Here is a 26,439-nt window from a genome sequence, read left to right on the forward strand (position 1 = left end):
TCTCACCCGTTTCCACGAATAGGGGTATCTCCGACACGGCATCCCCGTCAACCACAGAACTCCAAGACCTTCTTTCCCCTTCCCCTGGGATGTTTGATCAAATACGACAGCACACTCTGCATGTGATCTGGTGTTCACCATGATTGCTCGCACTTGTTTGACATGGATAGAATGCGATGATGCTCGCCCCCTGAACTCCGTAGATTTGAAGCTGAAATACTCGTAGTAAACTCAGCGGTGCCTATGAAACACACAACACGAACCAGAATCCGTTAACTTAGCTCTTCAGCGGTTGGCGGGGAAAGCTACCACACAAAATGTAGACTAAACTTTGTTATTTTGCAGCTTCGGGATGGTTCAACGAGAACTCAAATGTATCTAATAAGAAATGTGTACCGGAGATGACTCGAAGCACGGGTATATAAACCTGTTCTTTTCTGCCCAAATATTTTATGTGTCTCTCTTTATACCCGTAATACTTGTGACGTCTGGTGCCCGTTGCTTGTTGCTCGAACACAGGCTTATCGAGACCCTGTCGTTTTCGAGAGCAACAGCAATATACCGAGTCCTTCCAACAACGGTTAGGAAATGCCACCTCCAGCAACTTCAGTGTGGCGGCCACGCCAATCCCAGTCTGGTGATACCTTCCACGTCCAGTCTGTTCTTCCTCCTGCCCCGAGGGGGCGGCTGCCGAGCATCCGCGATGTCTTGAGTCTTCCGTCACACGTTGCAGTGGGTGCCCCTCCGCCACAGAGCCACCCTCTACCTAGTCCCAAAGCCGAGGGTACGGCCCGAAGGGGAGAAAGGGCAGACATGATGGATATTAGGAACTTGCTATGTGAGGAACCAGAGACTCCAGCAACGGGATCAACGGGATCAACAGCACCACCGGCAACATTGACAGCAACGGCAGCAGCGGCAGCAACGGCAACAGCGGCAGCAGCGGAAACATCGGGGGCAACTGGGGCAACTGGGGCATCACCGGCAGTAGCAGCACCTTCATTGCAATCTACACCACCACTACCCCCAACTCCAGCACCAGCAGCAGCACCAGCGCCAGCACCCACCGCCCCTCCTTCGGCACCAAAAGGGCGTCATACAAAGACGAAAAATTCGGACCGCAGGGCGACCGCCCTAAACGGCGCAGCAGGCCAGCCCAACCCCAACGGGCCGTGCGTGAGCTGCCTCAAGAGCCCGGAAAAGAGGAACAGCTGCCGGATGCCCAAGAACACCCGAGGGAAGGTGTGTAACTACTGCACTAAAGACAAGCAAAAGTGTGAGCAACCGCAGCCGAGGCAGGAGGGCCCCGGGAGCCAAGAACCGAAAAGGGGGAAGGTCGACCCCCAGCAGCACCTCCGAGTCAGCAGCCGGACTACGACCCGGACGAGACGGAGCTGGAGGAGGCGGAGGACGATCAATGAGCCCTCCGACAGTCATTTCACGGTGATATAAGAATGCCCCAAGTTTAATCGTCTTTCTGGCCAATCTGTATGCTATCGTCCTGCCAACCGAAGCTTGTGCCGGGGGACAGACCTGCGAGCACCCACGAGCGCCCATGCTTCATTGGCGAGCTTTTCCTTGGCCGTGGCTCATGTGCGACAAGCCATTGCACGAGCCGGCTGTTTGGAGTATATGGTAAGTGAGCACATAAGAAAGCGAGTCAATGGCTAATTCGTACTGCGTCTCCAGGTACACAATCCACACACCACGACGGCGGGACTGTCGCAATGGTGGCAGAGACACGCGCTTTGGCAGGAACCAGAGTGCTGCCCTGTTCTGTTATATTTCGTCGTTTTAGCAAGTAGTCTCTATTCATCTCCTAATTCCAATGCACGTACTACATCTGGCCCTGTTTCTCCTTGTCGCCCCATCCTTTCCAGATCAATTGCTGCAATCCCAGTGCTACACTCGATTGGTCCCTCGAATCCCAGCATCGATCTGGCGCGCAAAAAAGCCGACGCCAATCTGCCCGTGTAACTCACCTGCCTAAAGGGGCAAGGGGGGCTCCAGGGTCTCGGCCCTCACCATCGGATCCGGGGATCCTGGTACGCACCCCCTGTTACGACGAGATAACAGGGTTGATTGATAATTGAGTCAGATCGTGGAGACGTGCTTTCCCGGAAATGGAAAACATTTAACATCTGCACACCACCTTCCCGAAATGTCTTTTTGCCGAATGCGAAGTCCTAGACCCCGTCTGACTACAGTGCTATCCCTTGACCAGCCGCTCAATCGCACCACCTCTCTCACCATGGCACCAGTCAGCATCTCCCTCGTCCTCACCGCCGCCGCGAGCTTAGTACCGCTGGCAGCCGGCTCACCCATTGCCGCCGGTGATTTGCTGCCCAAGCCCGTCTGGACCCTCACCCCGACCCAAACCACCCAGCGCTTTCGCGGCCTCGCCCCCGTCTCGGCCAGTACGGCGTGGGTGGCGGGCACCAACGGCACCATCCTGCGGACCGAAGACGGCGGCGCGACCTGGATCTCCGTCGGACCTTCTCCCTCTTCTTCTTCTTCTTCTTCCTCCTCGTCTCCCAACACTACTTCCGAAGAAGCACCGTTAGAATTCCGCGACGTCGCCGCCTGGTCTCCCACCCACGCCGTCGCTCTGAGCATCGGCGAGGGCACCGCCTCGCGCATCTATTCCACGACCGACGGCGGCGCCTCCTGGACTTTGCGTTTCGCGAACGCGGACCCGGCGGCGTTCTACGACTGTCTCGCGTTCTCGGAGACGGAGCCTAAACATGGTATGGTTATGAGCGATCCCGTCGACGGACACTTCCGGCTGCTCGAGACGCGGGACCAGGGCCTGTCGTGGCAGGTCGTTTCGTCTGCCGAAAGTAAAATGCCCGCAGCACGCGAAGGCGAATCCGGGTTCGCGGCGAGCGGGACTTGTCTCGAGACGAAAGCCGGGAGATGGTACCTGTCCGGCGGCGGCGCCGCGCCGTTTGGGCGTGTGTTCGCGAGTGCCGACGACGGATTGACCTGGGATTCTGTGACCGAGACGCCCATTCCCGCCACCAATGCCTCACAAGGCGTCTTCTCGGTGCGGTTCCGGGACGCAGCGCACGGGATCGTCGTGGGCGGGGACTTCCAAGATCCGACACGATCTACCGGGACGGCGGGCTGGTCCGATGATGGCGGCGTCACCTGGAGCCCTTCCAGTGAATTCCCGAGAGGGTATCGGTCCGGCGCGGCATGGGTCTCGGGCCTGTGCCCATCCAAGGGTGTCGTTGCGGCCGTGGCAGTGGGACCGACGGGCTCGGACTTTACGCTCGACGGGGGCAAGACGTGGCACGGGTTCGACGACGGCAGCTTCGACGCCGTCGAGTGCATCGGAGGCCGCGTGTGTTGGGCCTCGGGCGAGAAGGGCCGCGTGGCTCGGTTGGTGTTCTGATTTCACCGAAGGCTAATTCCATGATCATCGTTCTTTTAGTAGATATAATGCTAATCATTCATCTTATGTTGACGGTCCATGTTGCGGATGCTGCGTGGAAGAACAGTCAATCACGTAACACCAAGTTCCGAAGTAAAAATTCGTAATCATCATAAAATAAACAAAAATGGTATCATTCGCAATATCAAATCAATCACCACTCCAGCCGGTCATCACACGTCAAGTCGACATCGTACCGCTCCTCCCCCCTCCACACCCGCGCGCCCGAGTTGCAAGCCGCGACGATCGACCGCAGATCGCTGACCATGCTGCCCGGCCCGCTCGCAAACACCGTCGTGGACCCGCGGACCGTGTTCTCGACGAACGTGTTGACCATCTTCTTCAGGTCCGGGTGCGTGTCGAAGTTCTCGCTGCCGCCCAGTTTCCGCACCTCCAGGGACTTGACCGACGCCGACGAGGCTGTCGAGGAGGAAGATCCGCCGACCTCCTTCACGTTGGCCGAGTCGCTGTTGTTCTTGTTGGACTTCTCGTCGTGTACCGACGGCGTGGGACTGCTGGATTCGCGAGTGACAAAGATGTGGACGGCGACGCCATGGGTTCGGCTGGCGCGGTGGATGGTGTCGAGCTCCTTCTGCACCCACTGCATGTCCGACTTCCTGCGGATGGCCCAGATGAGCTCGATCTTGCGGTTTTTGGATCCCGGTTGCGCGATCAGGTTGAGCAGCACGGGAAGCACATAGGTGATGCCGGTACCGCCGGCGACGCAGAGAACGTTGACCTCGGGCGTCAGGTTGTCGGCAATGGATTCGCCGTACGAACCGGACATGATGACGGGAGTGGTAGCTTTACTGTTTTCAGCAAGCTTCTGGGCAGCTCGGTCGGCCAGCTTCCTGGTCTCGCCCTTTTTGGCGCGCACGATGTACGAGTGCTCGACGACGCCGTCCTTGAGCTCGGGCAGGTTCAGGGGCGTAAAGGGGTGGGACTGCCAGATGCTGCACTCGGGGAAGCACAAATAAAAGTGCTGGCCGATCTTCCAGGCCTCCTGGGAGTGCGCGAAGTCGAGGCGCAGGATGTCGCCGTGCTCGGAGTCGGGAAAATGGGTCATGGTGGCCTGGGCAGCCTTGAAGCCGGTCTTGCCGTCGGGAAGAATCTGATAGTGGGCCAGACCGGTCCGGATCAGGCGCACGGCGCGGTCGAGGAACCAGAGAACGAGGGCCGGGATCATGAAGCACGAGAGCTTGTCCCAGTGCGCGTAGCAGGCGCCGATGTAGACCATGGCGAGGACGTAGTGGGCCTTGCGGAAGAACTCGTAGCCGGTCAGGCGGATGACGGGCGGCAGGCTCAGGACGAAGATGAGCAGCAACAGGATGATGGCGACGCAGCCCCAGATCATGTAGGTCTGGGCGATCCACTCGACCGCCACCGACGGCTGGGGCTGGTACAGGTAGGCCTCGATGACGGTCCACGAGATGGTGTGGAGCAGGCCCTGGATGCAGATGATGTAGCCGAGCCAGCGGTGCAGGAAGTTGAAGCTCTGGTAGGGGGACGCCGGTCAGGAGGCTCAGGACGGACTCGCGGCTCGAGAGCATGATGGAGAAGGGCGTGAGGGCGTAGGCGAGGATGCCGATGCGGTCCGACCAGGGGCCGAGACTGGAGCGGGTGTTGTAGACGCCGGGCATCTTCTTGACCGGGGTGATCCAGGTCTCGTAGACGAGGCCGACAAGCGAGAAGATGAGCAGGTAGCCGGCGCAGACGGCCAAAATAAGAACCTGGAGCCGGGTGGTGCGGCCGAAGATGGAGCGTACCGAGTCCGGCAGAAGATAGGAGCGGACGAGGGAGGCGATGGTGCGCTTGACGCGCGAGCCCCGGGTCATGGAGGTGGCGATGAACCGCTCGCTATCCACCACCAGCACCTCGTCGGCGCGCCGCGAGGGCCAGAGTTTCCGGCCAAAGGCCCATAGGAGGAGGATGCCGCCGACGACGGCCCACAGGATGCCCGAGTAGAGCATGCTCACGTCGTGGCCATGGTAGACCAGATCGAGGTAGGCGCAGGAGCCGGCGTCGTTGGTACAGGGCAGGGCGCGGTCCGGGTAGCCCCAGTGCTTCTCGAAGGCCGTGGCTTCGCTCAGGTTCTGGATGTGGCGGCCGAGGAGAGGCACCGCCATGTCGGCCATGGTGGAGGGGGGTGTAACAGAAGAAGACTGCTTAGTTTCCCCGCGAGATAGAACAATCAACGGACGAGGTCAGATGGACTGACGGGTGACTCGCATGCGCCTGAGGATGATCAGATCAGATCGAGGAAGGGGGACATTGAGAGATCTGGGTATTAGTAGCATGTAGGGTAGCTACCAGGCGGGCGGCACCCGATATACTTAAATGGCATCGTGGTGTCTTGCTTGGGACCCATCCATGCCGCGGATTCGCCATCCGACGGGCCCTACTAATACGGGGGAGGGACTTGTTTTGCCCGTCCGGTGCGTAGAGGGCGACCCAGACCGCAACGCCCGATGGAGCAGGCATGCCGATGGTGAGCAGGTTTCTCTCATAACGTGCTCGCCGGAGGCAAGAGACCCCTTGCCCCTCGTGTTGACCAAGTAGACCAAGGAGACCAAGACGGGGCCAAGGATATAATGTGGCCGGGAACCTGGCCCCAGACACAGAAACTTGCTCAATTGATCCCGCATCCCCTTACCCAGCACTTACCAAGACCCCCCGTCTTTGCAGTCCTTGGCCCGTCCAGAGAGTTCCGTCCGAGTCGGGCGATTGGGCGAGGGCATGCCCGAGTGTTTCGAGAAAACGAGCTCAAAAAGGACAGACGCCAAGCAAGCACCCTCAAAAACAAATGGGCTTGTCGAAGAATCCACTGTCGCCTCCCGTGGCAGGGCAGGCTTAGGCAGGGTGCCATCGTGCCGGCGGAGACTTTGGCCTGCAACTGGAGCGGAGCCCTGTCGCCGTCGCTGTCGCTATGCCGGATGCAGCAAGTCGAGAAGGATTGAGCACATTTCTTTGCTCCACTGCGACGCTCATAGCGCCGTCTTGGCGAGCAAGTTTCCCGCGCATGTTTGCAATTTACAGCGAGTCTCCGTCCGATAACCTTCGCCGCCGTTTCAGGGCCGCCCTGGCACTGCATTCCAGGTCATTTGCCCGCAGGAAGTGAGTACAAGTAACGATCCCAGCTGCCCAGGTCGCTGCAAGAAAACCGTCGCTATTCACCGTCGGAAAAATACAGGATCTACTTGGGTTAGGTTCCAATCTTCTGGGTCCTGGTCCTGGTATTGACCGACTGATGAGTGAGGGTTGAGGTGAGGAGTAAGTGACTGCAAGTAAATAAGTAGGCACTAACGCCCTCATTTCCCCCGTCGACGTTTCGGCCACTACCAAAAAGTTACTTCGGCCGTCGGATTGAACATTGTCATCATCAATTGGAGACTTCCACTCCGGTTCTTCGCTTCCATTATCGATACCATTAACAAGACATCATAACCTCTGATTGAATCCATCCAAGCAAGCAATCGGAAATAGGAGGCGCATTCGACCATCCGGCTAATTGGGAAAGCAAAGAAGTCGCATCGCCTGCGTCGCCGAGATTCTCATTAATTAACCGACTCGGGAATCTGACGGTCCTCGAGGCGAATCAAGTCTCCGTTAAGGGCACGGCACATCAAAACACGTCAAAATGGACATGAACATGGACCACGGCGGCGGCACCGCCTGCAAAATATCGGTACGTACCCCTCCGCGATCCCGTTAAAGCGACACAGCGTAGCAGCAGCAGCAGCAGCAGCAGCAGCAGCCAAGCTGACAAGACGGGAAAACTACAGATGTTATGGAATTGGAACACCGTCGACGCCTGCTTCCTGACGTCCTCCTGGCACATCCCGAGCGAGGGCGCCTTCGCCGCGACGTGCATCGGCGTGGTCCTGATGGTGGTGATCCTCGAGTGCCTGCGCCGTGCCGGCAAGGAGTACGACGCCCTGATCCTGCGGCAGTTCAAGCGCCACGTCGCGGCGCAGCGCCTGGCCGCGTCCAAGGACAAGACCGTCGAGCCCGTCTCGTGCTGCGGCGCGCCGCCCGAGCCGGAAGAGGCGACGCCGAACCGGCCGCAGATCATCACGTTCCGCGCGTCGCCCCTGCAGCAGCTGACGCGCTCCGTCATCCACGCCGTCACGTTCGGGCTGGCGTACATTGTCATGCTGCTCGCCATGTACTTTAACGGGTACATCATCATCTCCATCATCATCGGCGCCGGCATCGGCAAGTTCCTGTGCGACTGGATGGTGTATAAGGTCGTCATCGATGGCGAGGAGGGCGCCGCCGCCAAGGTGGACGGCATTGAGGACCCGACTGTCTGCTGCGGGTGAGCTACAGCATAGCGACAGGTGCATTATCTTGTTGAGGGCGTCACATGTTTTTTTTCTTTTCTTTTCAGTTTTGGTTTATTGGAAGCCGGCTCATATATATACCGCTAAGCGATGACGAGCTTACGACAGCATGGCGTTTTGGGGTTTTGGTTGATTTTACTTCGAGGTGGACTTTTGTCGTCTCGCAGCGGGGGAAAGCATTGAGAAGCGCTAGAGGAGCAGACTTTCCAATGATGTTTTTTGAACCATGAACGTTCTTTCGGTTTACCGGCGCATCTGGGTCGATGTTCTTATGATCACTGCCAGTTTCGCACGTGATTATCATCTGTGACAGAGGGCCGTTGTCGAGACAAACCCGCCCTCTGGTTGACGCTCCGGTCCATTTGTCCTACGCTAGACAGTTGAGCCTCCAGCCATGGCGCCCGTTTGCGATAAGCTGGGCCTTGATCACATATATTTAAACCGATTCATAGGGGATGATGCTACACGGGTCTTATCTCCCAGGCTTCATGGACTAGATGCGGTAGTCGAGTTTGCCTTATCTTAACCCCGCAGATCGCTCCCAAGAGCCGGAGCAGCGTTGGGGGAGGGGGCATTTATTACCACATCCGGCAACCTCATCCCGCCATCTAGGCCCCTGTCATCCACTGCGGCCGCTAAGATATACCGTCTGCATCGCTCTTGTGCGTGCCGTGTTCATGGCCAACGTCACTGGATCTAATCCTGGCGGGAAATCAGCCCAGATAGCGGGATGCATTGCGGGGTGGCTGGCTGGCTGGCTTTGCCCAACGTCTCGGGGTGCGACATGGCGAAGAATAGATGCGCCCTGATTCGGAGATATCAAGAGGACGCAGGGAGATGAGACGATGATGAAGTATAAATGATTGCCCACTGATGATTCTCCCTTTCCCTAGCGATATTCGTACAGTAAACCTGGTATTTGAGTTTCACCCTCTGTCGCTGGTTGTTCGTCTGGTCTGTTTTTGCATCACGTCACGTCACGTTTGAATGATGGATTTATACCACGTAGCTGGCCCCTACCCGGCCTTGAGCATCGGCGTCCTCATTGTCGTCTTGGTGGGCCTGGGCTTCACGCTCATCAAGCGCAGGCGTTTGAGCCGCCTATCGTCATCGCCGCCGCCAACACCGACCTACGGCGGCAAAACTTCCTACTCAACGAAGGAACCGTACCCCAGCTCTGTCGTCTTTCCGCCCTCGCGCCGCGCCGCCCTGGTCCAGCTCCTGCCGTCGTTCAAGCTGGCCAAGAGGAAGGATGCGACCATCGACATCTCGGAGCTGAGGAGTAAGCAGCTCCCCACCTCGCATGCGCAGGACCTCGACAAGCCCGACCAGTACACCCCGACGGGCATCTCGACCCAGGAGGTTAAGGCTTTAGGGCCATTCCCCGATTACTCGGTGTTGGCGGGCGTGCCGTATCCCAAGCCATGTCCTTCTTTTGATATCACCAAGGCCGCGTTCCGGCCGTTCAGACCTTTCCGATGGACGTATCATCAGACCATGGGTAAGCAGACTCGTGCTACACTTATCTCAATTCCACCATGCATAACGTATCAGCCTCTGCTAACTTACCACAGCGGTCATGAAGATGGAGCCCGACTACTGGCTCGAGCTGGAGAGCAACTACTTCCGGCGCATGGCGCAGCGCCAAGGGCTCCTCAAGGAGCACGGCGAGAAGATCATGTTCTGGACGCCCGGGTCGGAGCTGGCGAGCCGCGAGCTCATGGAGATGGTGCTGCAGTTCCTGTGCCACAAGTACCCGCACTACTTCCAGCTCGAGAAGGGCAACACCGTACTGCGGAACCAGCTGCTCAAGACGACGACGGACATTGCGGCGCTGCACCCGCTCGAGGTGCTGTTTAGGAACGTGCCCGAGGACTACGCCGTCATGTGCCGCAACGAGCAGGACGGGCTGTATTACCTGAGAAGCGCCATGATTTGCAGTTCTGTCGGGTGGAACATTGGGCTGCACAAGAACAAGGTGCTCCGCGCCATCCACGACAACGTGCCGCAGTGGGAAGAGAAGATGGCGTTTTCCGTCGACAGGTAAGCCTAGCCGAGCCCATTCCCCGACCTGGACCTTTCCCACCTCTATGCATGACCAAAACGGAGCTAACGCCAGCCAGATGGTTCACCAAGCTCCCCGTCGACCAGCCGGTCCAGCGCGGCTCCTGGGGCATCGAGGACTGGGAAGCCTTCTTCGCGCCCAACGGGACCCCGCGCAGCGCCTTCGCGGGCAACGAGACGGCCTGCACGATCGACGACCTGCAGCTGCGGTGCGACTGGCAGACCCTGCGCCGCCTGCCCGTCTCGGGCGCCGTCATCTTCAACTTCAAGGCCGTCTTCAACAAGCTGACGGACCTCAAGTCGGAGCCCTACGTGCCCGCGCTGCTGCACCAGGTCGTCACGCAGGGGCCGCGCGACCTGATCGGGTACAAGATGGAGCGGCACGTCGAGAAGATCGCGGCGGAGCATTTGGACAGGTGGGCGAAGAAGCAGGTCGAGGACGGGCTGGTACCGGCGGATTGGGATGTTGGGACGTTGGAGCAGCACCCCTATTTCCCCGGGTGGAAGGACAAGATGGTGGACGACTTCCCGGCTTGTCCGTGTGTGTAGTGTTTGTCAGTTTCAGAGTAGCGTATGATATGTCAATGTACATGTGCAGCCCAATACTGTTGTCAAGTGTAAACTGGGAGCGAGACATCTTCATGGTCAAGACCCGATGCAGTAACTGCACTCCTAGAAGTTGATTTACAGGCGGGGTGTCTCTTCACTGTTCAGGGCGGGCCTCCACTGATTTACGCCTGGCGGATTGAGACTGGGGTGGGCTCTCAGTGGACTTTGCTTTGGCTGTTGGGGGAGTCTAGGCCCAAACCGATAAGCACGGCAATCGACCCCACTAAAATTTTATTTTCGAGCCATCCCACTCGGCCGTGCATCGCCTACAGCCCCAGCATCCGGGAACTTTTCGCTAGAGTTCTCGACTTCAAAATTCAACACCAAGAACCCCAATAACGACGACGACGACGACGACGTAACTCGCCCACCATGCCTTCCGTCAAGAACCCCAACGGCCCCTCCAAGAACCGCCAGGCCGCCATGCGCGCCTCGGCCAAGAAGAAGGCCCAAAAGTCCTCCGCCGCCGGCCAGACCCGGATCCTCAAGAGCGACGCCCGCCGCGGCGCCCGCGAGGGCATCCTGCCCACGAGCGGGCCCAACCGCGCCCTCAGCGCCAAGAAGCAGCGCAAGCTCGAAAAGGCCCGCGCCCACGCCCTCAAGCGCAAGATGGAGGCCGAGGGCGAGGTCGAGATGAAGGGTAGGTCTTCTGCTTACTACTACTTGCGCCCCTGGGAGAACTTGGAGAACGAGAGGGACAGGTTGCTGACTTGGAGGTTCTGCGACAGATGCGGCTGAGCCGACCGAGTCGAAAGAGCTCAAGGAGCAGATGGAGATGGATGCCGACACCATCTCTTGATCGAACCTCGAACGATACCCCATACGATGCAGAGAGCGAAGCGACCGGCGTTCCGTTGTGCGGTATGCGATCATGTATGCTGGCCCGATGGCGACCACATATTCGACTCCATCGGCCCGAAAATTGCTGTCCAGAGTAAGAGGCAAGATGGAATGGACAGGCCAGTCTCTTCTTGCACCCAGTCAGCAGAGGCTTTTGGACGTCGGCATTATTCGAAAATTTTGCGAAGGATAGAAGAAGCACTAGGGCATGCGATACGCAGATCTAGAATCGTCGTGCTTGAGCAGATACCCCGCGGTACATGTGTGTGTACCGGAAGAAGCGTCATTGCAAGAAACCACATGGCATGGTCGTCAGGGGACCATCCACCGACGAAGCCTCAGCTAGCCGAGATGCAATGAGACATGAAATCAATAAAACCATATCTCCAAACCCCCATGCCGTTTGGTTCTTTGAGCGGCCGCCCAGTCGAGGTCGCCAATCGATTTGCGCAGTGTAACCTAACCCATATTGCGCCAGCAACCCTATCCGGCGACTCGGCGCCTTGTCGCCTCTTTATCCGGCCAGCTATCTGACCTGGGCTCGAGATCGTCAGGGACCTAGAGGGGGGTATTTTTTAGCATTATCCAATGTCGTGGGCGCATAGCCTAAATAGGCGTCTCCCTACTTACCCAATCTTTCTGGCCGCCCCTTATCATGATGTTCTTGGCCTTCCCCTTTCCTTGCTTCATCGCCACCACACCTCAGCATGGTCCATCGTCCGGTGATAACCATCGGAACACAGCGGCCTATTGATCCCTGGCCATTGAATAGGAACAGGCCGGTCTCGTCTTTTGGGACTTTGAGCGCGCTAGCCATGCGCATACGATGCGTGCGACCTTATCCGGGGACCATTCGAGATAAGGAACGGAATCAAGAGGTATCACTGGATGGAGTCTGGGAAAGCTTGGCCGGGCGACATATATAAACGCCTAGACTCGTGAGCAAGTACTGGTGAATCTGGACCTTCGAATATATACCGTTGGCAGAATAACAAGAAGAAATACTTGATCGCCAAGAACACTTCTGTTCAACCACGACGCAAACCTTCGGTGTCTCTCCCGTTGCTCCGACCCAATCCGACCTTCTACGATGAGAGTATTCTCCGTACCGCTGGCCATCGCCGGCCTGCTGTTCTCTTCCTCGCCGGCCGCGGCCGAAAACTTCGGCGCCTCGTGCGAGATGGGTACTGTCAAGGTGACTGGCCGCACCATGACGGGCGCCTGCCACGCCGTCTCGGGCGAGCTGGTGTGCTCGAGCCTGGACCTGAACGGCTGCGTGACCAACTCGTTCGGCCAGCTCGAGAGTCCCGGGTAAGCCTCGTCGCTCCGCCTTCATTTTGTAATGCGAGGTTATTGACATGGCTGTGAACTTTAGGGACGGATACTTCTACAGCTGCCGGAACTGCTCCAACGGCAAGACGAACTCGGGCTTGTTCCTGGATGACCCGGCCTTGCTCCACTGCGACTGCGACGCCGGGAACAACAACTGGCCGACGGCGGTGATTGATATGAGTAAGTCTGTTCCAAGACCTATCTTTCTGGCATCTCCATAGGAGCAGAAAGACCCCAGACACAGCAAGGCAAAACATGCGAGATCAAGGAAGTTGGCAGCGGCAAGTCAAGACACCAAGCTGATGAATCTTCTTGGCTGACAGACACGTTTGTTTCGAACTCGAATGGCCGTCTCCAATGTGGCAACGCCATTGGGGCTGTCATCGACTGTTGAGGGCAAGGAAGGGCCGTCCTTAGCTAGAACAGTGACTACCAACAGTGGGATTCTAGACCAGAGCAGGAGAAAACCTGGAAACCCAGTTGGCCTTGATGATGTCTTGAAAGGCAAGCCGTCACGGCTGAGTTGGTAAACGACAGACGTCCGTAGCCGCAATGGATGATGCCCGACTGCCCTAAGGACTCATTATGGAATTGAGGATCAGTTGATTGTTGTTCATGTCATCGCGACTGACCAAGTTGCATTATGCAGGGACAGAGGGCGGGTACTGGTCTCCCTTATTTCAAGCTTGCATCACAAGTGGCGTATTCCCATTTCGACTTCAGGGATCCCGTGAAACAAACATAACACAGTCTTATATAGACCACTACAAGGCCCAGGATTGCTAGTTCCCGCTATGTATCCTGGCCCATTCAGGGTATCCGGCTATCCATCTTGTCTACAGTGGCCTCATGGTCAGCAGACGTGTATAGACGATTGCCTGGAAAATCGGTACGATCCTCGTAGCTATACCTAAAGGGAGACAAAGCAGAAGAATGATGGTGTGAGCTGCACCCTCCCGGATCCATTTGTACACAGAAGAGCAAAGCAGGATGCACCCTCTGCCGTCTCTGGGGGAGACCTACCCGAAAGTCAAAACGTGATTTCGGTCCGCATCCCAGCCAGTATCAGGCACCAGGGGCCACGGGAAAGAGGGGAGCTCGCGAAAACCTACTTACACTGCCACGAAAAAGATGGTAGATCTCGTATGATCTTTTCCCCGTGAGTAGAATGGGGAAGGAGAGGAACCTGCCTTGAGTTCTCAAATCGTGAAACTCGGAGAAGGAACCACCCAGGGAGTCTTTAAGAAGCAAGTGGTCTTTTCCCAGGTGGAAAATGTCCGTTCTGAGCCTGGACTTCCCTGCCACCCGTCATTCCATTTCACGTCCAGTCAGTTAACTGTAATTAGCGTCTCTCCCGAGATCAGACAACTACGTCACAAATCAAAGCAGATGTTCTGTGTGACGTAGCGCAGAGAATATTCCGACTGAATCCTTAATCAGTACAAGAGAAAAGGAGACTCGGGTTGAGCAAAGACGCTCTTCTAGAAGGCCAGAAGGTAACAGTTGTGCACATCAATGCCGCGAGCAGCAAAAGCTAGTGCTCAGTCTAGACTCGGCTTGTGGGTGCTCGGAACGACTAGAGAGTCAAGAAGCCATCCGAATTCAAGAAACCCCGAGTCAGCCTGTGCGCTGCAGTGGTTTCAGTGAGGCAAACCGGATTTCAGCGTGGTCCGAAGTTCAGCCTCACCAGCTAACCCTGCCCAAAGAATCTTACTTGATCTGATCTAGGCCATAGCTCCGAGGCAGATCATCCCTTGGCCGACACCCCGTACGGAAGAAGCTCCCGGACCTCTGCTTCGTCATCCTCCTCCGGGAGTGCGAAGTGATGTAATTATCCCGCAAATTTCATCTGCCGTGGCACGACTTTTCAAAACCACTAGGCGAAGTGTTGACATGGCGTCTAGTCGTGTATATCGTATACGCGCACCAAGTCGAATGCTTTGCTCGTGCCGCAAGCGAGGAACCTATCGGAGTACAGTTAAACAAAAGCTCTGGTCGGTGGAGCTGAAGATCATACGAAACAGTCCAAAGGAGATTCTTTCATCAGTCAGACAGACCAGCCTAGACATATGAGATGACCAACCGGGCTGTGTGGTTCTCATAGGCCACAGTAAGAGGCGGTGTTCTCTTTTGTAACCAGCCCGGTTGTACATCGGACCAATGAGAAACCCGACTGCGCGCATCCGAACATCCCCCCCTGGCCATACTATGGCCGTCGGCAATGCGATATGATCGGCGTGTCAAAAGATGGCCGGCCATCAAGAAAGCAACCTAGAACTTTCCTCTTTGCATCAAGCGGGAGGGCGGGAACATAAACGATGGGGCCCGGAGTTTAGGGACGTCAAGCCTATCCAAGACTCCTGCCATATCTTGGGAACCGTTCTTCCCTCAAAAAATCCAGAGAGAGAGAGAGAGAAGACCAAAATGTAACGACGCATACATAAATCCCCAATAATAAGCCAAGCCAAGCGGCGAACTCTCGCTCCCCCTTCTTGTTAGGACTGCTACCACCCAACGCATCCCGTGGTCCAGTCAAGAACAAGTCAGAAGAAAATATTATTTTCGCACATCGCAATCATGGCCGACAAGGACAACCTCTTGCTGGAGGACCCCTACTTCAACACCAGCGACCAGAAGCGGAACTTCTTCGACCCCGAGTCCAAGGTGTCGACCGTCGTCGGCGTCTCGGTCTTCTTGATGTTCCTCGCGACCGCGAGCGTGGCGGCCCGGTTCTGGGCCCGCGTCAGGATATTGCGCATGACCGGGCCCGACGACTGGCTGGTTCTACTCTCTTCGGGGCTTGTCATTGGACATGGCGTCATATGTTGTTGCAGTGAGTTCCTGGTAGCAGTGCACTCCGGCACCTCAAGAGATAACACTGACCCGTGTTGCAGTGACAAACTCTAACCTCGGCCGCCATGTTGGATTCATGACCGAGAAGGACGAGTTTATGACGTTCATGAAGGTATGCGCCCTCCCTCCCCCAAGCCCTAATTCACACAGCCGGCATAAGCAATGTCTTGTTCTTATGATGCCTTATTTCCTAACCGGAACCAAGATGTTTTATTCCTCGTTGGTCGTATACAACGCCGCCCTGATGACTATAAAACTCGCATTCCTGGCGCAGTACTATCGCATCATGACCGGGGAGGGTCGACGAGGCGGACCCTGATCATTGTCAGCTGCGTGATAGGACTCTGGTGCACGTATGTACAAACGACCTAGTCATGGAACACATACAAAACCCTACGAGATACATTGCTGACAAGCATATTCACAGATCCCAAATGGTCATTGTCGTGTTCCAATGCCAACCCATTTTTGGCTTCTGGGCTCCCACACCCAGCACCGTTTGTGTACCGTCAATCCCCGGGTGTAAGTTTACAGCCCTCGAACGAGGAATACTAATGAAACTGACGGAGCTGTGTAGTGTATATCAGCGCCGCCGGCAACATCGCGACAGACATCATGATCGTAATCCTGCCACTGCCCCTGATAAGGGGTCTGCACCTCCCCCGGCCCAGAAGGCGGTCCTCTCGATTGTCTTCTGCCTAGGCTTAGTGTAAGTTACCAATCTATTGCCCCTCGAAGCATCGTACAAGCAATTTCGGAAGGAAAGAGTATACTAACTCGGCGTGTCATGGTTTCAGTACGACCTTGATCAGCCTGCTTCGACTGCAGTATCTCAAAGTGTCCCCCGACATCACCTGGGACATTGCCGATTCCAACGTACGTATTCCCTTTCTCATCTTCGTTTGCAAGCCATGCTGACACCCACGGCAGCTCTGCTCCCTAGCCGAAATCAGCTCCGGCATCATCTGCGCCTGCCTGCCGACCCTCAAGCCGCTGGCCGCGCAGTGTTTTCCCAAGCTCTTCTCGACCCTGCGGTCGCAGCTGTTCACGCGCGCGCCGACGCCCGAGTGGAAGCCGCGGGGCCTCAAGTCGATGCTCCGCGGCGACCAGGGATCCGTCCAGGGCCTGCCGCTCGCGTACCTCTCCATGGAGAGCCTCAGGCTGGCGCCACTGCCGCTGAGTGACGAGAAGACGCCGATAACGTTCCCGCCACACCCGGGGGTGAGGAGGCATTACGAGCCGAGTAGTCGTCGCCTGAGCAGCACCACCACGAAAACGAGCACCACCACAAATACCCCGACGAAGAACAATAGGCAGTCGTCGCAGTCGCAGCCCGGCGGGGGATACTACGGCCGCGGCCAGAGCTATAGACGGGGGCATAATCATAAGGGGAACACGGTGGAGATTGGGGCCGCCAGGTCGTTGTCTACCCGGAGTGGCAGAAAGAGCCGAAGATCCAGCCAGTCGGACGCGTCGATTTACGTGAAGCACGAGATCACCGTCGAGGTGGAGGAGGGCTGGGAACGGCGTTCCTCTTACTCGTCGACATTGTAATGGTATTAAGAACAATCATTTACAGGCTGCTTCCTCCTCTTCTTCTTCTAAATTAGTGATGCCCTTCTCCAACATGATCAGAAGCTGGTTCTGCTTATTAATTACTCCCATCGATCTCCAGTGATGAAGAAGCCCAACTCCTGTAAGTAAGTATATAGTCCAATCTGATAATGAACAACCCACCAAACGCCCTAATGACAAAAATGCGACGATACTCTTTTCCTTCTTGGTATGTTGTCGGTGAAACTCTCTGTAAGCGCGGCCCCGTCCCTATGGCCAAACGAAGCGGACGCCTGCCTGTTTACCCTCTGGGCGATGTGTCTTATAGTACACTGATATAGCTGGCAGACCAGCCTTCCTCTCCACGGTCCGGGACTAGGCAGGTCAGTCAGACATGACGGACACATACACAGAGTCGCCTGCTCTCGTGCTTGTTGCAAAATATGCAAACGCTAGGGGTCACCTTACTTCAAGCTGCAGATAGTCGGCCACGGCAATGGACTCATCCGTCACCTCGACACCAGTCGCCGTGCAGAAGATGTGCTTGGAGGGATACAAGGGTCTAAGCCGCCAAATGATCAGTATGGCAGGTCTACCATGGTACTTTCTCTCCAAGAAGTGGTCGTCGATAAAATGAACTCACACCCTCGCGTAGATAAGAAGCCGCTCGCGCAGGCTGGCCAAGGTCATGTTGCTCATGTCGGAGATGGCCAGCTTGTTAGAGAGCACGAGCTTGCTGCGGCTGCTGCTGGTTCTAGCAGGGGTGGTGCCTGCAGTAGCAACGCCATGTTCCGAGATGGCGAGCACGAACTTGGCGGCCGAGAGCTTGGTCGCTATTGTCGCGGCTGATGACGAAGACGTTGAGGCGACAACCTGGTCCACGCCCGACAGGGTCCTGCCGTGGTACGGGCCGTTCATGACCACGCCTCCCATAGTCGGCCCCGGATCTCGAGTTTGTTATTTGGACTCTGATGAGCGATGGATGGATATATTTGGCAGGTGGATCCCGGTTCTGGTGTGGGCTGCGCGCTGCCCCTCCTGTGTTGAACGTTTGATGCGAGATGCCACTAGGCGCGATAGAATGGAAAGCGAGCGTGGGTAGTAGCGAATGCGATGCGAGAAAAGAAAGCGAACGGATACCCACTGACGTGTCAGCACATGTCGTTGAAATAGAGTGTCGGGATGCTTTTACATACCTACTGTTTGTTTCTTGCTCGCTCGTCAATCAAGGTCGGTCAATGAGGCATCTCTGCCCCACCACTTATTGGGCCACGGGCAACAGGATCAGGCGGTCTGATAGGGAGGGGATGGATCATGGATGACGGGACACTCCCCAAGTAAAAAAGCCCAGCTGGCCCGCCGGGTTCCAAATGTTGGGGAGGGGGTGGTTGCACATCCGGTTTGGTGGCCTTGGTTTGTTGCATGTGACAGTCCATGTTGGCTGCTGTCCTTGATAGTGGTAAGGGGGTGCGGACGGTAAGCCGGTGCGCAACCAAGAGCACTGGAAGCGGGGGATGCAGCGGCCACCCAAACCCTGTTTTGTCAACCTAGCCCAGCAGCAACCCCGCCCCCCATTACGGAGTACCTCTGCTAGGCACATCTAGCCAACCTGTACGTTGGATTCTATCACGCCTCAACATGAATGAAGGCGATGCATTCTGTATGCATTACCAATCACAATTGTCATGGCTGTATTCGTCTACCAAGCATAGGAAATCGGCCCTGCACAACAGCAACGTCTCTTGATGTACACATCGTAGCCCTTCCCTTTCTACCTTCAGCTCAGCACTTTTCATTCTTGAAGCGCAGCAGGAATCTCTTGGCATCAGCAAGAGATCGGGGCTGAATGATACGCGTCGAAGTTCGATTTGGCTTGGGCCAGACAACCTTTGTCTGATCCGTGGCACTCCACCACCCCGTGCCTCCAGACGCCCAGATCCTGGCCCTAGCTGCTTGCGATATCGCGAGGTTGGCCTGTCGCCCCGGCAGATCGTACTTCTCCAAGCCCAGCTCCGTGAGTGGTCCCAAGCCAGAGATGCTGGGGTCCGTCAGGAGGCCTGCCCTTTCGAGCCGCGAGCCGTCCCAGAAGGTATAAGCCCACTGCCGGTGTTGCCTCACCCGGGGCTCCCCGACCAGCGCGCCGGGCAGTCGGTCTTTATGGACCCATTCCCACATGGATGCTGGCCCTCGATCAGGCTCCTCGTAAAACGGCGAACCCACAACTTCGTGCTTATCCTCTTCGTCAAGGTCCGCCAAAGCCTCGAGATACAACGGAAACACATTGGCTCCTCTTTCCAGCCCGTTTAGAAGAAAGGTGTCGCAGAAGAGGGGCTCTTCCCACCTGTCCTCTCCCTTGCTCAGTAAAGCATGCCATTCCTTGTAGGATGAACCCCTGGAGGCTTGATACATCTTCTCCAGGCCCTCGGAGATGAGATATTGACCATAGCTGGAATAGTGGCTGTTGATGTAGGGTATTCGCATGTATCCCCAGGTAACGTCGTGGTCCACAAGACAGTTGAACGCTGCCCATGCGTCGTTAGCTACATCTGATAGACGTTTCGTAGTTTGAAAGTTGGCTTACGCTCAGCAACCATTCTCATGAGATAATCGTTGACGCACGCAAGCTACTCATTCTCCCAGGCGGCAAAATACCCTAAGAACATTTCACGGTATTGTGACTGCCCCGCAGGTTCAGGGCCTACCATGTTACAGTAAAGCTGAAAACGGTAGAACGCCCGCTGGAAGCGAAGGAGTTCTGTGTGACTCGGCTCTCCCAGGGCAAGGAGGCGGGGTTGCTTGTCGAGGGCTTCAGCTGCAAATTGATGCGCAAACTAGTGTACATAGCGATGGAACCGTTCCAGTACCAAAGCATCGACGAGCCTCCACTGGGTTGGAGCCGGTAGCCTGCTGCTGAGGTGATCCTGGGCGAACTTGGTTGCTTGGCCGGCAGAAGGCTTGCCCAGTTGCCACGATTTTTGGACCAAGATGGCCTCCGGTAACACACTTGGATCTATCTGTCGTAGCAGAATCTCGCTCGTTATAAGGACCTCGGCGCTTTTGAAGGCGTCGAAGAAAGTCCGGCACGAGAGCGCTGCATCTCGTACAGACGCAAGATTGAGGTAGGCGAAGATACGCTGAACGAGCTCCAAGGGAAGAGTCTCCATCGCGAGTGAGGACTGGTGGTGTTTGCAAACGGTATCACAGTCCAAGTGCATACTTGAGAAACAGCAGAGTCATCGGTGAGATGGTGAGTTGGGGAGTGTTGGTGACACCCTCGAGAGCGGGGTCAAGGTGGTTAGTGCCTGGAAGAGTAGTATGGGGTGGCATGTTGCAGTACCGCGCGGCAAACGGCCCAAGGACTCGGGACAGACTCCGATTTTCCATTGGTCCCGGCCCGGCTTTCCCGAGACCCCTGGCCTTCAATAGGCGTGGTGAAGTTTCGGGTGCACTCGATCATCCCTCATGGCCTGGTACATGCAGCGACTTGCAAGGTCTCCGGAAGAGTTTTAAACATGGAATAAGTATATACTACGAATAGAAATAGAAGTCGCCCTTTTTATCACGACACACTGAGCTTCCGCAGCGGCGTCCCCTCGATCGCGGCCTTGCTCCCCACAAAGAACAGCTTGAAAAAGAAATAGTAGATCGCAATCAAAACCCCCAAGCGGACGCGAGATTCGCCCCCATATCGTCCGCCGTGACGCGCAGAATGTAGTCCTCAATCACCGCGCAGGGCGCGCCGGGAGTAAACAGCATGAGCTTCATGATATCCACCGTGAACCGCTGCGCCGCGTGCGCCCGCCCAAACATGCCCGCCTCGTACCTGCCCAGACACTGCCCCAGCCCCGCAGCCGTCGTCGCGCCCTGCTTCACCGCAAGCGCGATCTCGTCGGCCAGGCCCATGGCGTCCCCCATGGCCGCGTTGACGCCGAGGCCCGCAAAGGGGCACATGACGTGCGCCGCGTCGCCGAGGACCGTCACACCCGGGCGCGAGTCCCACCGGATGCCCGTCGGCAACATGACGAGGCTGCGCGGCCAGACCCGGGCCTCGTCGAAGGAGGCGATGAGCTCGCGCAGCTCGGGCGCCCAGGACGAGAACTCCTCGAGCAGCGCCGCCTTCACCTGCTTCGGGTCCGCCACGTCGTAGCCCGCCACGGCCGGGTCCATCCAGGCCTCGGGCTTGACGCCCCACATGCTGATGTACAGGTCGCCCGAGCCGAGCTGCTGGCCCATGAGGACCTTGCCGTCCGAGTACGCGAACAGGCTGCCGCGGTTCACCATCTTGGTCAGCAGCGGCCGCGCCGCCTCCGACTGCTTGCACAGCATGTTCCACCCGCCCACGCCGCTGAAGAAGGGCTGGAGCGGCGTCAGGAGGGGGCGCACGACGCTGTACGTCCCGTCGGCGCCCACCACCAGATCGTAGCGCGTCGACGAGGTCGAGCCGTCGCGGAAGTGCAGGACCGACGTCGCGTCGTGCGGGGAGTTGACGACCTTGACGACCTGCTTTCCCCACGTGATCATCTCCCGCGGCAGGGATTCTAACAGGAGTTTCCGCAGCGCCATGCGGTCTATCTCGGGTTTTCCCTGCGCGAACCAGCCGCCGTCGGCGGTGCTGGCAATGTTGAGCCAGCGGCGCATCTGCTTGTCGCAGAGCACGATGGCGTCGCCGTCGCGGCGGGCCACGGCGTCAAACTCGGGCGTGTCGATCAGGCCCGCGGCGCGCAGGGCCGCCAGGCCCGTCTCATCGTGCAGGTCGAGGGTGCCGCCCTGGTCCCGGTCGTGGAGGGCCGTCTCGCGCTCAAAGACTTCGAGCTTGGCAGATCCTTCGGGTAAGTTGCGATGGAGCAGGTGGGCTAGAGTGCAGCCCGCCGGGCCGGCCCCAATGATGGCGATGTTGAGGGGTTGTGGCATTGTTTACTTCTTGGAAGATCTATATGTATGGATGTATGTGATGATGTATGTACAGAGTGGATAGTTTTCTATTGAGTCGGAAGTGATGTTGGTGGTTCACTTGAGGAAGATGCGGATCCTTCAACGACTTTAAGCAGATTCTTGGCTGCACTTTTATGTAATTGCGGCGTGCAATGAGCCCCAAAAGGGATACGCACGATGGCATGCTTGAACGTACGTCATGCGAAGAAACACGATGTCGCAATATCAATGCCCAATGCTCACCACGTATAGGATGACGTCTACGGCGGGCTCAGAGATAGCCGGGAGACGGACAGGGTAAAGCAGATCTGGGGTTGCTCTGCATCAGCGCACCCACCATATGGAGTATTTGGTGACAGACCAGCTAGGTAGGTCGTATTGGGCCGGTCCCGTTGTAGAAACCCCTGTTAAGCGCCTCACCCGCCGACACCCGATTGGAAATGCAATGGAAGAGGGAGATTTGGTTCTGTCGCTTGCCTCGGTAAGGGAGGGTTGCTGCGGTGATCTGCCGGCGTGTTGCCTCATCGCGTTGATAATTCGAAGTGGCTGTGCTGTTGATTGGGCGTTCTCCCTTGCGTGCTTCCGCGCGTCAGCCAAGCCGAAACCAGTCTTGTCGTCACTGTCTGACAGCGGCACGCTGCATCTCTCGTAAGGAAAACCCGGAAAAGCAGGCGGTCAGATACCCCGGGCCCGAACTTGGGCCTCCCAATATGCCGATTTCTATAGATATCTCCGAACACATCTTCAATACTACAGAGCTTTCGTGAACGCAGCTTCAATCTAGCCGAGGCACGAGGGATCTGCTTCAAAACGTGCAACCTCGCGGATCGGGCCTTCGGATCGTATCTGCAGTCCGTCGGGTCTTGGATTGGTAATCGGACCTGGTTTCTCGAATCTCACCGTTTGGAAGGCGCAACTAACCAAATCCCACGGCAACCGCTCCACCAATTCCAAATAGATTACGTCGGCGTCTCCAGCCACATCTCGATTTCTTCATCGCCAAGAAGCAGGAAAGAAGCAACGGGCCGCGGCTTGGGAAGAGGAATCTGACCAAAAGGATTCCCGACTACACACATGGAAAGAGGGAGAGACGACTCAGCAGAGTTGCGAATGCGAACCTCAGGCATTGTGTATGGGTCCTTCCTTTCGAGCTTGTTATATCAGTGTAACTTGCGCATTATGAGTTTCGATTCTGCAAGCTCAACACGCGATTGAATCGAAGTGACGACGAGCAGGTCAAGAAAGCGAGTATACACCAATGACCACGAACCAAACCGCTCAGCACCCAGAAGCAAAATGACAGGAGAACGACCAATGGCCATGATGGGGCCTAGCATGGAAGGCAACAACCAATCTACGACCGATATCACCGAGACGCCGCCCGCATTCAGACCAGGCGCCAAGTTCTGGATCGCCTTGACGCCCATGTTGATCCTTGCCATGATGGTATCGCTGGACAGCACCTCGGTATCGGTGGCCTTACCGGTGAGTCCACACCGACATGCTGCACTTGACGTCTACCGCTCGGGTGATACTATCTCCTGCTACCCCCTTTACGGACCCAAGACAGAGCTGGGCCGTACTAGAAGTTATTGAGGGGCTGGGGAGGGTAACAGGGGAGGGGGAAGCTCCATCCGAACGTACGCGCGTACTTTGCTAACACTTTCACAACGTAGCTCATGTCTCACGAACTTCGCGGAAGCTCCCTCGAGGCCTTCTGGACCGGCACCGCTTTCCTGTTGGCGTCGGCCGTGCTGCAGGCCCCCATGGGCGCTCTATCCGACATCGTGGGCCGCATGGGGGTTCTGCTCGTCTGCACGTTCCTGTTTCTCGTCGGTCTCATCCTGGCCGCCGTTGCCCAGTCCTTCCTCTTGATCTTCGTCGGCAGAGCTGTCCAGGGCATTGGTGGAGGGGGTATCATCCTATTAAACGATATCATCGTCACGGACTTGGTGCCGATGCGGGACCGCGGAAAGTACTTTGGTATCATCGGGGGCATTTGGGCCCTGGGAAGTGTCACGGGTCCCGTAATCGGTGGAGCGTTGGCTTTCAAAGTTAGCTGGGTGAGTGCTACCAACTACCTTTTGCTATCCGTCTTGGATAATCACCGTCTGTACTGACCCTATCACGCCGAAACAGCGCTGGCTCTTCTGGATCAATGTCCCGTTCGCCGCCGTCGCCCTTGCCACGATCCCCTTTTGCCTGCGCCTAGCAAGACCGGCTGGCTCCATCATGCCGAAACTCAAAAAGTTCGACTGGTTCGGCAGCTTCCTGTTTGTGGGGGCCGCCACCTGTTTTCTCCTGCCCCTGACCTGGGGCGGGGTGCAGTATGCCTGGACCGCCTGGCAGACGCTCTTCCCCCTGATTCTGGGCATCACCTCACTCATCGGCTTCGGCTTCTACGAGCGCTACGTGGCCCGGGAGCCCATCGTCCGGGTGGAGCTGCTGCTGGCCAACTACGAGATGGGCTACAGCCTGTGGTCGACGGTGATCAACGCGGCCATCGTCTACGGCGCCCTGTACTTTTTGCCTCTATACTTCCAGGCCGTGCAGGGATACAACCCGATCCTGGCCGGCGTGGCCCTGTTCCCGGCCACCTTCACCGTGGCGCCCATGTCCATCCTCGCGGGTTTTATTATCACGAAGCGTGGCGAGTACCGCTGGGTCACGTGGATCGGCTGGGTCATCAGCACCCTCGGGCTGGGCCTCATGATCTTGTTGGACGTCGGCCTGAGCGCGCCGCAGTGGTTCTTCTTAACCATCGTCGTCGGCCTGGGCCTGGGCCTGCTGTATTCCAGTTTGGCCATCATCAACCAGGCCGCGGCGGCGAGCGACGAGCTCCTGGCCTTTGCGATCTCCATGTTCATCTTCGCGCGCATGCTGGGGCAGTGCCTCGGGGTGGCCATCTGCGGGGTCGTGTTCCAGAACGCGATGAAGGCCCAACTACGAAAGACGACCACCCTCGTCGACAAGGCCGACGAGTACAGCCGCGACGCGAGCGGGCTCGTGCCCCTCCTGGAAGAGATGCCGGCGGGGCTGCAGAAGACGGAGCTGGTCCAGGCGTACGCGGACGCGCTCAAGACGGTCTGGATGGTCATGTGCGTGCTGAGCGGCGTCGCCACGATCGGCAGCTTCTTCATCAAGCAGATCAGTTTGGACCGCGAGCACAAGACGCAGCATGGCATCGCCAGCGTGGAGAGTTCGGACTCGAGCCGGACTACGGAGAAGCCGCCGCGTACTAGGACTAGAGCGGTTTGAGATGGGGATTGCTACCCTGGCATATCGGGTATATTGTCACTAAGATTGTATATATTGGTGTCAAAACGGCGGCAAAAGGGACGCAAACCAGTGTGATGCTCGAGGTAGAAACTCTACATACATTGGAACATTCTCCCAAGAGGCATCGTTTACCTGTTGTAAGTATCGTGAGGTTCGTCCAGAACTTTGGAACCATTATCTTAGACCATACATACGTACCATGAGGCCATGCGCAATCACCCTGTCGAGTGGCCGTTTTGGCGTCCGTGTAAATTTAGCCGGCACTACCTGCGGACCAACTGAGCCAGCGCTTACTTTTTTGTCTCGCATCGGATTTGTCTTTTCCGCATACGTCAGCATGGGATTCTTCTTCCCGTCCCACTACATGCAGTGGAAATTCCCATGTCAGCAAGCCACAGCCACGTCCATCGTGCTTAAGCTAGTTACCATGCCAAGCCGCATGCCAAGCCAGCCCCATAATGTCCTTTCGCGTAGCTCCGGGCCTCGGCGGAGATCCGGGCAACCGGACACTTTTCCACTCTTACGTGTAACGTACGATGCGGGATTAACGTCACCCGTCACAGGTGGGGGGTAGGTATGCCCCATGTTCGTATCTTACCATCCGCATACGCAAAATGCATATATGCACGTACGTACCAACGGTTCAACACAACGCCACAAGAGTAAGCCCGAAGCTTTCTCTTTTTCTTAGCGATCACGCACTTGGAGGTATTGTGCGATGAAAATGTCCTTTGTCCTCCCCGAACGGTCCGAAGGAACCCGGTGCGATGGGAGGACGCAAGGGGCAATGTAACGGGCGATGCCAGGACCCGGTTACGGTCCAAGTCAGGGTCCAGGATGCAGGACCTTGGGGGCAGGGGTTGAGGTAGGGGTCCAGTCGAGGCAAGGGGGTCGGGCGATGTTGGTACCGACGGGTGACGCGGTGTGCTGGGCTCCGATTCCGGGGGGGGCAATATCACTAACGACAAACGACAACTGCATATTCAGTCAAAAGTTATCGCGAAATTTGATGAGTCTAGACAGAGCGATGAAGCAGTGAAATATTGCTGGCATTTGGTATGTCGAAAATTGCGTCTAGTTTCAAGGTGGCAGTATTACAAGCAGCAATGTTTTACACGTCCAACAAAGATCGTAGCTTGGCTAGTATACAGCACGTAAGGCTCATGTATCATCATGGAAGCAGTATATCGTAACCCG

General features: G+C 56.9%; 13 protein-coding genes across 13 annotated transcripts; 8 read left to right on the forward strand and 5 right to left on the reverse strand.

The window, feature by feature from the left end:
• Positions 1 to 588: 588 nt before the first annotated feature.
• On the forward strand, positions 589 to 1,250 carry PG986_003873 (uncharacterized protein; the record flags this gene model as incomplete). Its single annotated transcript, XM_066840095.1, has 2 exons — positions 589 to 784; positions 853 to 1,250. The coding sequence occupies 2 exons, from the start codon at positions 589 to 591 to the stop codon at positions 1,248 to 1,250; spliced, it is 594 nt and encodes a 197-aa protein (XP_066702722.1).
• Positions 1,251 to 2,251: 1,001 nt separating this feature from the next.
• Positions 2,252 to 3,397, forward strand: PG986_003874 (uncharacterized protein; the record flags this gene model as incomplete). Its single annotated transcript, XM_066840096.1, has 1 exon — positions 2,252 to 3,397. The coding sequence occupies one exon, from the start codon at positions 2,252 to 2,254 to the stop codon at positions 3,395 to 3,397; it is 1,146 nt and encodes a 381-aa protein (XP_066702723.1).
• A 193-nt stretch (positions 3,398 to 3,590) lies between these two features.
• PG986_003875 (FAD-binding 8) lies at positions 3,591 to 5,571 on the reverse strand (the record flags this gene model as incomplete). Its single annotated transcript, XM_066840097.1, is given in 2 exon segments — positions 3,591 to 4,931; positions 4,945 to 5,571. The coding sequence occupies 2 exon segments, from the start codon at positions 5,569 to 5,571 to the stop codon at positions 3,591 to 3,593; spliced, it is 1,968 nt and encodes a 655-aa protein (XP_066702724.1).
• Positions 5,572 to 7,073: 1,502 nt separating this feature from the next.
• PG986_003876 (ctr copper transporter) lies at positions 7,074 to 7,758 on the forward strand (the record flags this gene model as incomplete). The annotated part of the gene is made up of 2 exons (XM_066840098.1): positions 7,074 to 7,121; positions 7,219 to 7,758. The coding sequence occupies 2 exons, from the start codon at positions 7,074 to 7,076 to the stop codon at positions 7,756 to 7,758; spliced, it is 588 nt and encodes a 195-aa protein (XP_066702725.1).
• A 1,011-nt stretch (positions 7,759 to 8,769) lies between these two features.
• Positions 8,770 to 10,392, forward strand: PG986_003877 (HRQ family protein; the record flags this gene model as incomplete). Its single annotated transcript, XM_066840099.1, has 3 exons — positions 8,770 to 9,280; positions 9,354 to 9,822; positions 9,903 to 10,392. 3 exons carry the CDS (start codon positions 8,770 to 8,772, stop codon positions 10,390 to 10,392), a joined length of 1,470 nt encoding a protein of 489 aa, XP_066702726.1.
• A 432-nt stretch (positions 10,393 to 10,824) lies between these two features.
• On the forward strand, positions 10,825 to 11,251 carry PG986_003878 (uncharacterized protein; the record flags this gene model as incomplete). Its single annotated transcript, XM_066840100.1, has 2 exons — positions 10,825 to 11,092; positions 11,169 to 11,251. 2 exons carry the CDS (start codon positions 10,825 to 10,827, stop codon positions 11,249 to 11,251), a joined length of 351 nt encoding a protein of 116 aa, XP_066702727.1.
• A 1,131-nt stretch (positions 11,252 to 12,382) lies between these two features.
• Positions 12,383 to 13,018, forward strand: PG986_003879 (uncharacterized protein; the record flags this gene model as incomplete). The annotated part of the gene is made up of 3 exons (XM_066840101.1): positions 12,383 to 12,603; positions 12,668 to 12,804; positions 12,846 to 13,018. 3 exons carry the CDS (start codon positions 12,383 to 12,385, stop codon positions 13,016 to 13,018), a joined length of 531 nt encoding a protein of 176 aa, XP_066702728.1.
• Positions 13,019 to 15,201: 2,183 nt separating this feature from the next.
• Positions 15,202 to 17,031, forward strand: PG986_003880 (uncharacterized protein; the record flags this gene model as incomplete). Its single annotated transcript, XM_066840102.1, has 8 exons — positions 15,202 to 15,457; positions 15,519 to 15,589; positions 15,683 to 15,750; positions 15,905 to 15,999; positions 16,055 to 16,098; positions 16,149 to 16,186; positions 16,275 to 16,353; positions 16,408 to 17,031. 8 exons carry the CDS (start codon positions 15,202 to 15,204, stop codon positions 17,029 to 17,031), a joined length of 1,275 nt encoding a protein of 424 aa, XP_066702729.1.
• A 459-nt stretch (positions 17,032 to 17,490) lies between these two features.
• Positions 17,491 to 17,964, reverse strand: PG986_003881 (uncharacterized protein; the record flags this gene model as incomplete). Its single annotated transcript, XM_066840103.1, has 2 exons — positions 17,491 to 17,593; positions 17,675 to 17,964. The coding sequence occupies 2 exons, from the start codon at positions 17,962 to 17,964 to the stop codon at positions 17,491 to 17,493; spliced, it is 393 nt and encodes a 130-aa protein (XP_066702730.1).
• An 849-nt stretch (positions 17,965 to 18,813) lies between these two features.
• PG986_003882 (uncharacterized protein) lies at positions 18,814 to 19,512 on the reverse strand (the record flags this gene model as incomplete). Its single annotated transcript, XM_066840104.1, has 1 exon — positions 18,814 to 19,512. The coding sequence occupies one exon, from the start codon at positions 19,510 to 19,512 to the stop codon at positions 18,814 to 18,816; it is 699 nt and encodes a 232-aa protein (XP_066702731.1).
• A 350-nt stretch (positions 19,513 to 19,862) lies between these two features.
• On the reverse strand, positions 19,863 to 20,195 carry PG986_003883 (uncharacterized protein; the record flags this gene model as incomplete). The annotated part of the gene is made up of 1 exon (XM_066840105.1): positions 19,863 to 20,195. The coding sequence occupies one exon, from the start codon at positions 20,193 to 20,195 to the stop codon at positions 19,863 to 19,865; it is 333 nt and encodes a 110-aa protein (XP_066702732.1).
• A 487-nt stretch (positions 20,196 to 20,682) lies between these two features.
• On the reverse strand, positions 20,683 to 21,942 carry PG986_003884 (FAD/NAD(P)-binding domain-containing protein; the record flags this gene model as incomplete). Its single annotated transcript, XM_066840106.1, has 1 exon — positions 20,683 to 21,942. One exon carries the CDS (start codon positions 21,940 to 21,942, stop codon positions 20,683 to 20,685), a length of 1,260 nt encoding a protein of 419 aa, XP_066702733.1.
• Positions 21,943 to 23,286: 1,344 nt separating this feature from the next.
• Positions 23,287 to 25,221, forward strand: PG986_003885 (uncharacterized protein; the record flags this gene model as incomplete). The annotated part of the gene is made up of 3 exons (XM_066840107.1): positions 23,287 to 23,448; positions 23,640 to 24,026; positions 24,103 to 25,221. 3 exons carry the CDS (start codon positions 23,287 to 23,289, stop codon positions 25,219 to 25,221), a joined length of 1,668 nt encoding a protein of 555 aa, XP_066702734.1.
• Between the last annotated feature and the right edge of the window lie 1,218 nt (positions 25,222 to 26,439).

This window comes from Apiospora aurea (assembly GCF_038362705.1).
Source record: "Apiospora aurea strain CBS 24483 chromosome Unknown utg000003l_segment0_segment0, whole genome shotgun sequence".
Classification (NCBI taxonomy): Eukaryota; Fungi; Ascomycota; class Sordariomycetes; order Amphisphaeriales; family Apiosporaceae; genus Apiospora; species Apiospora aurea.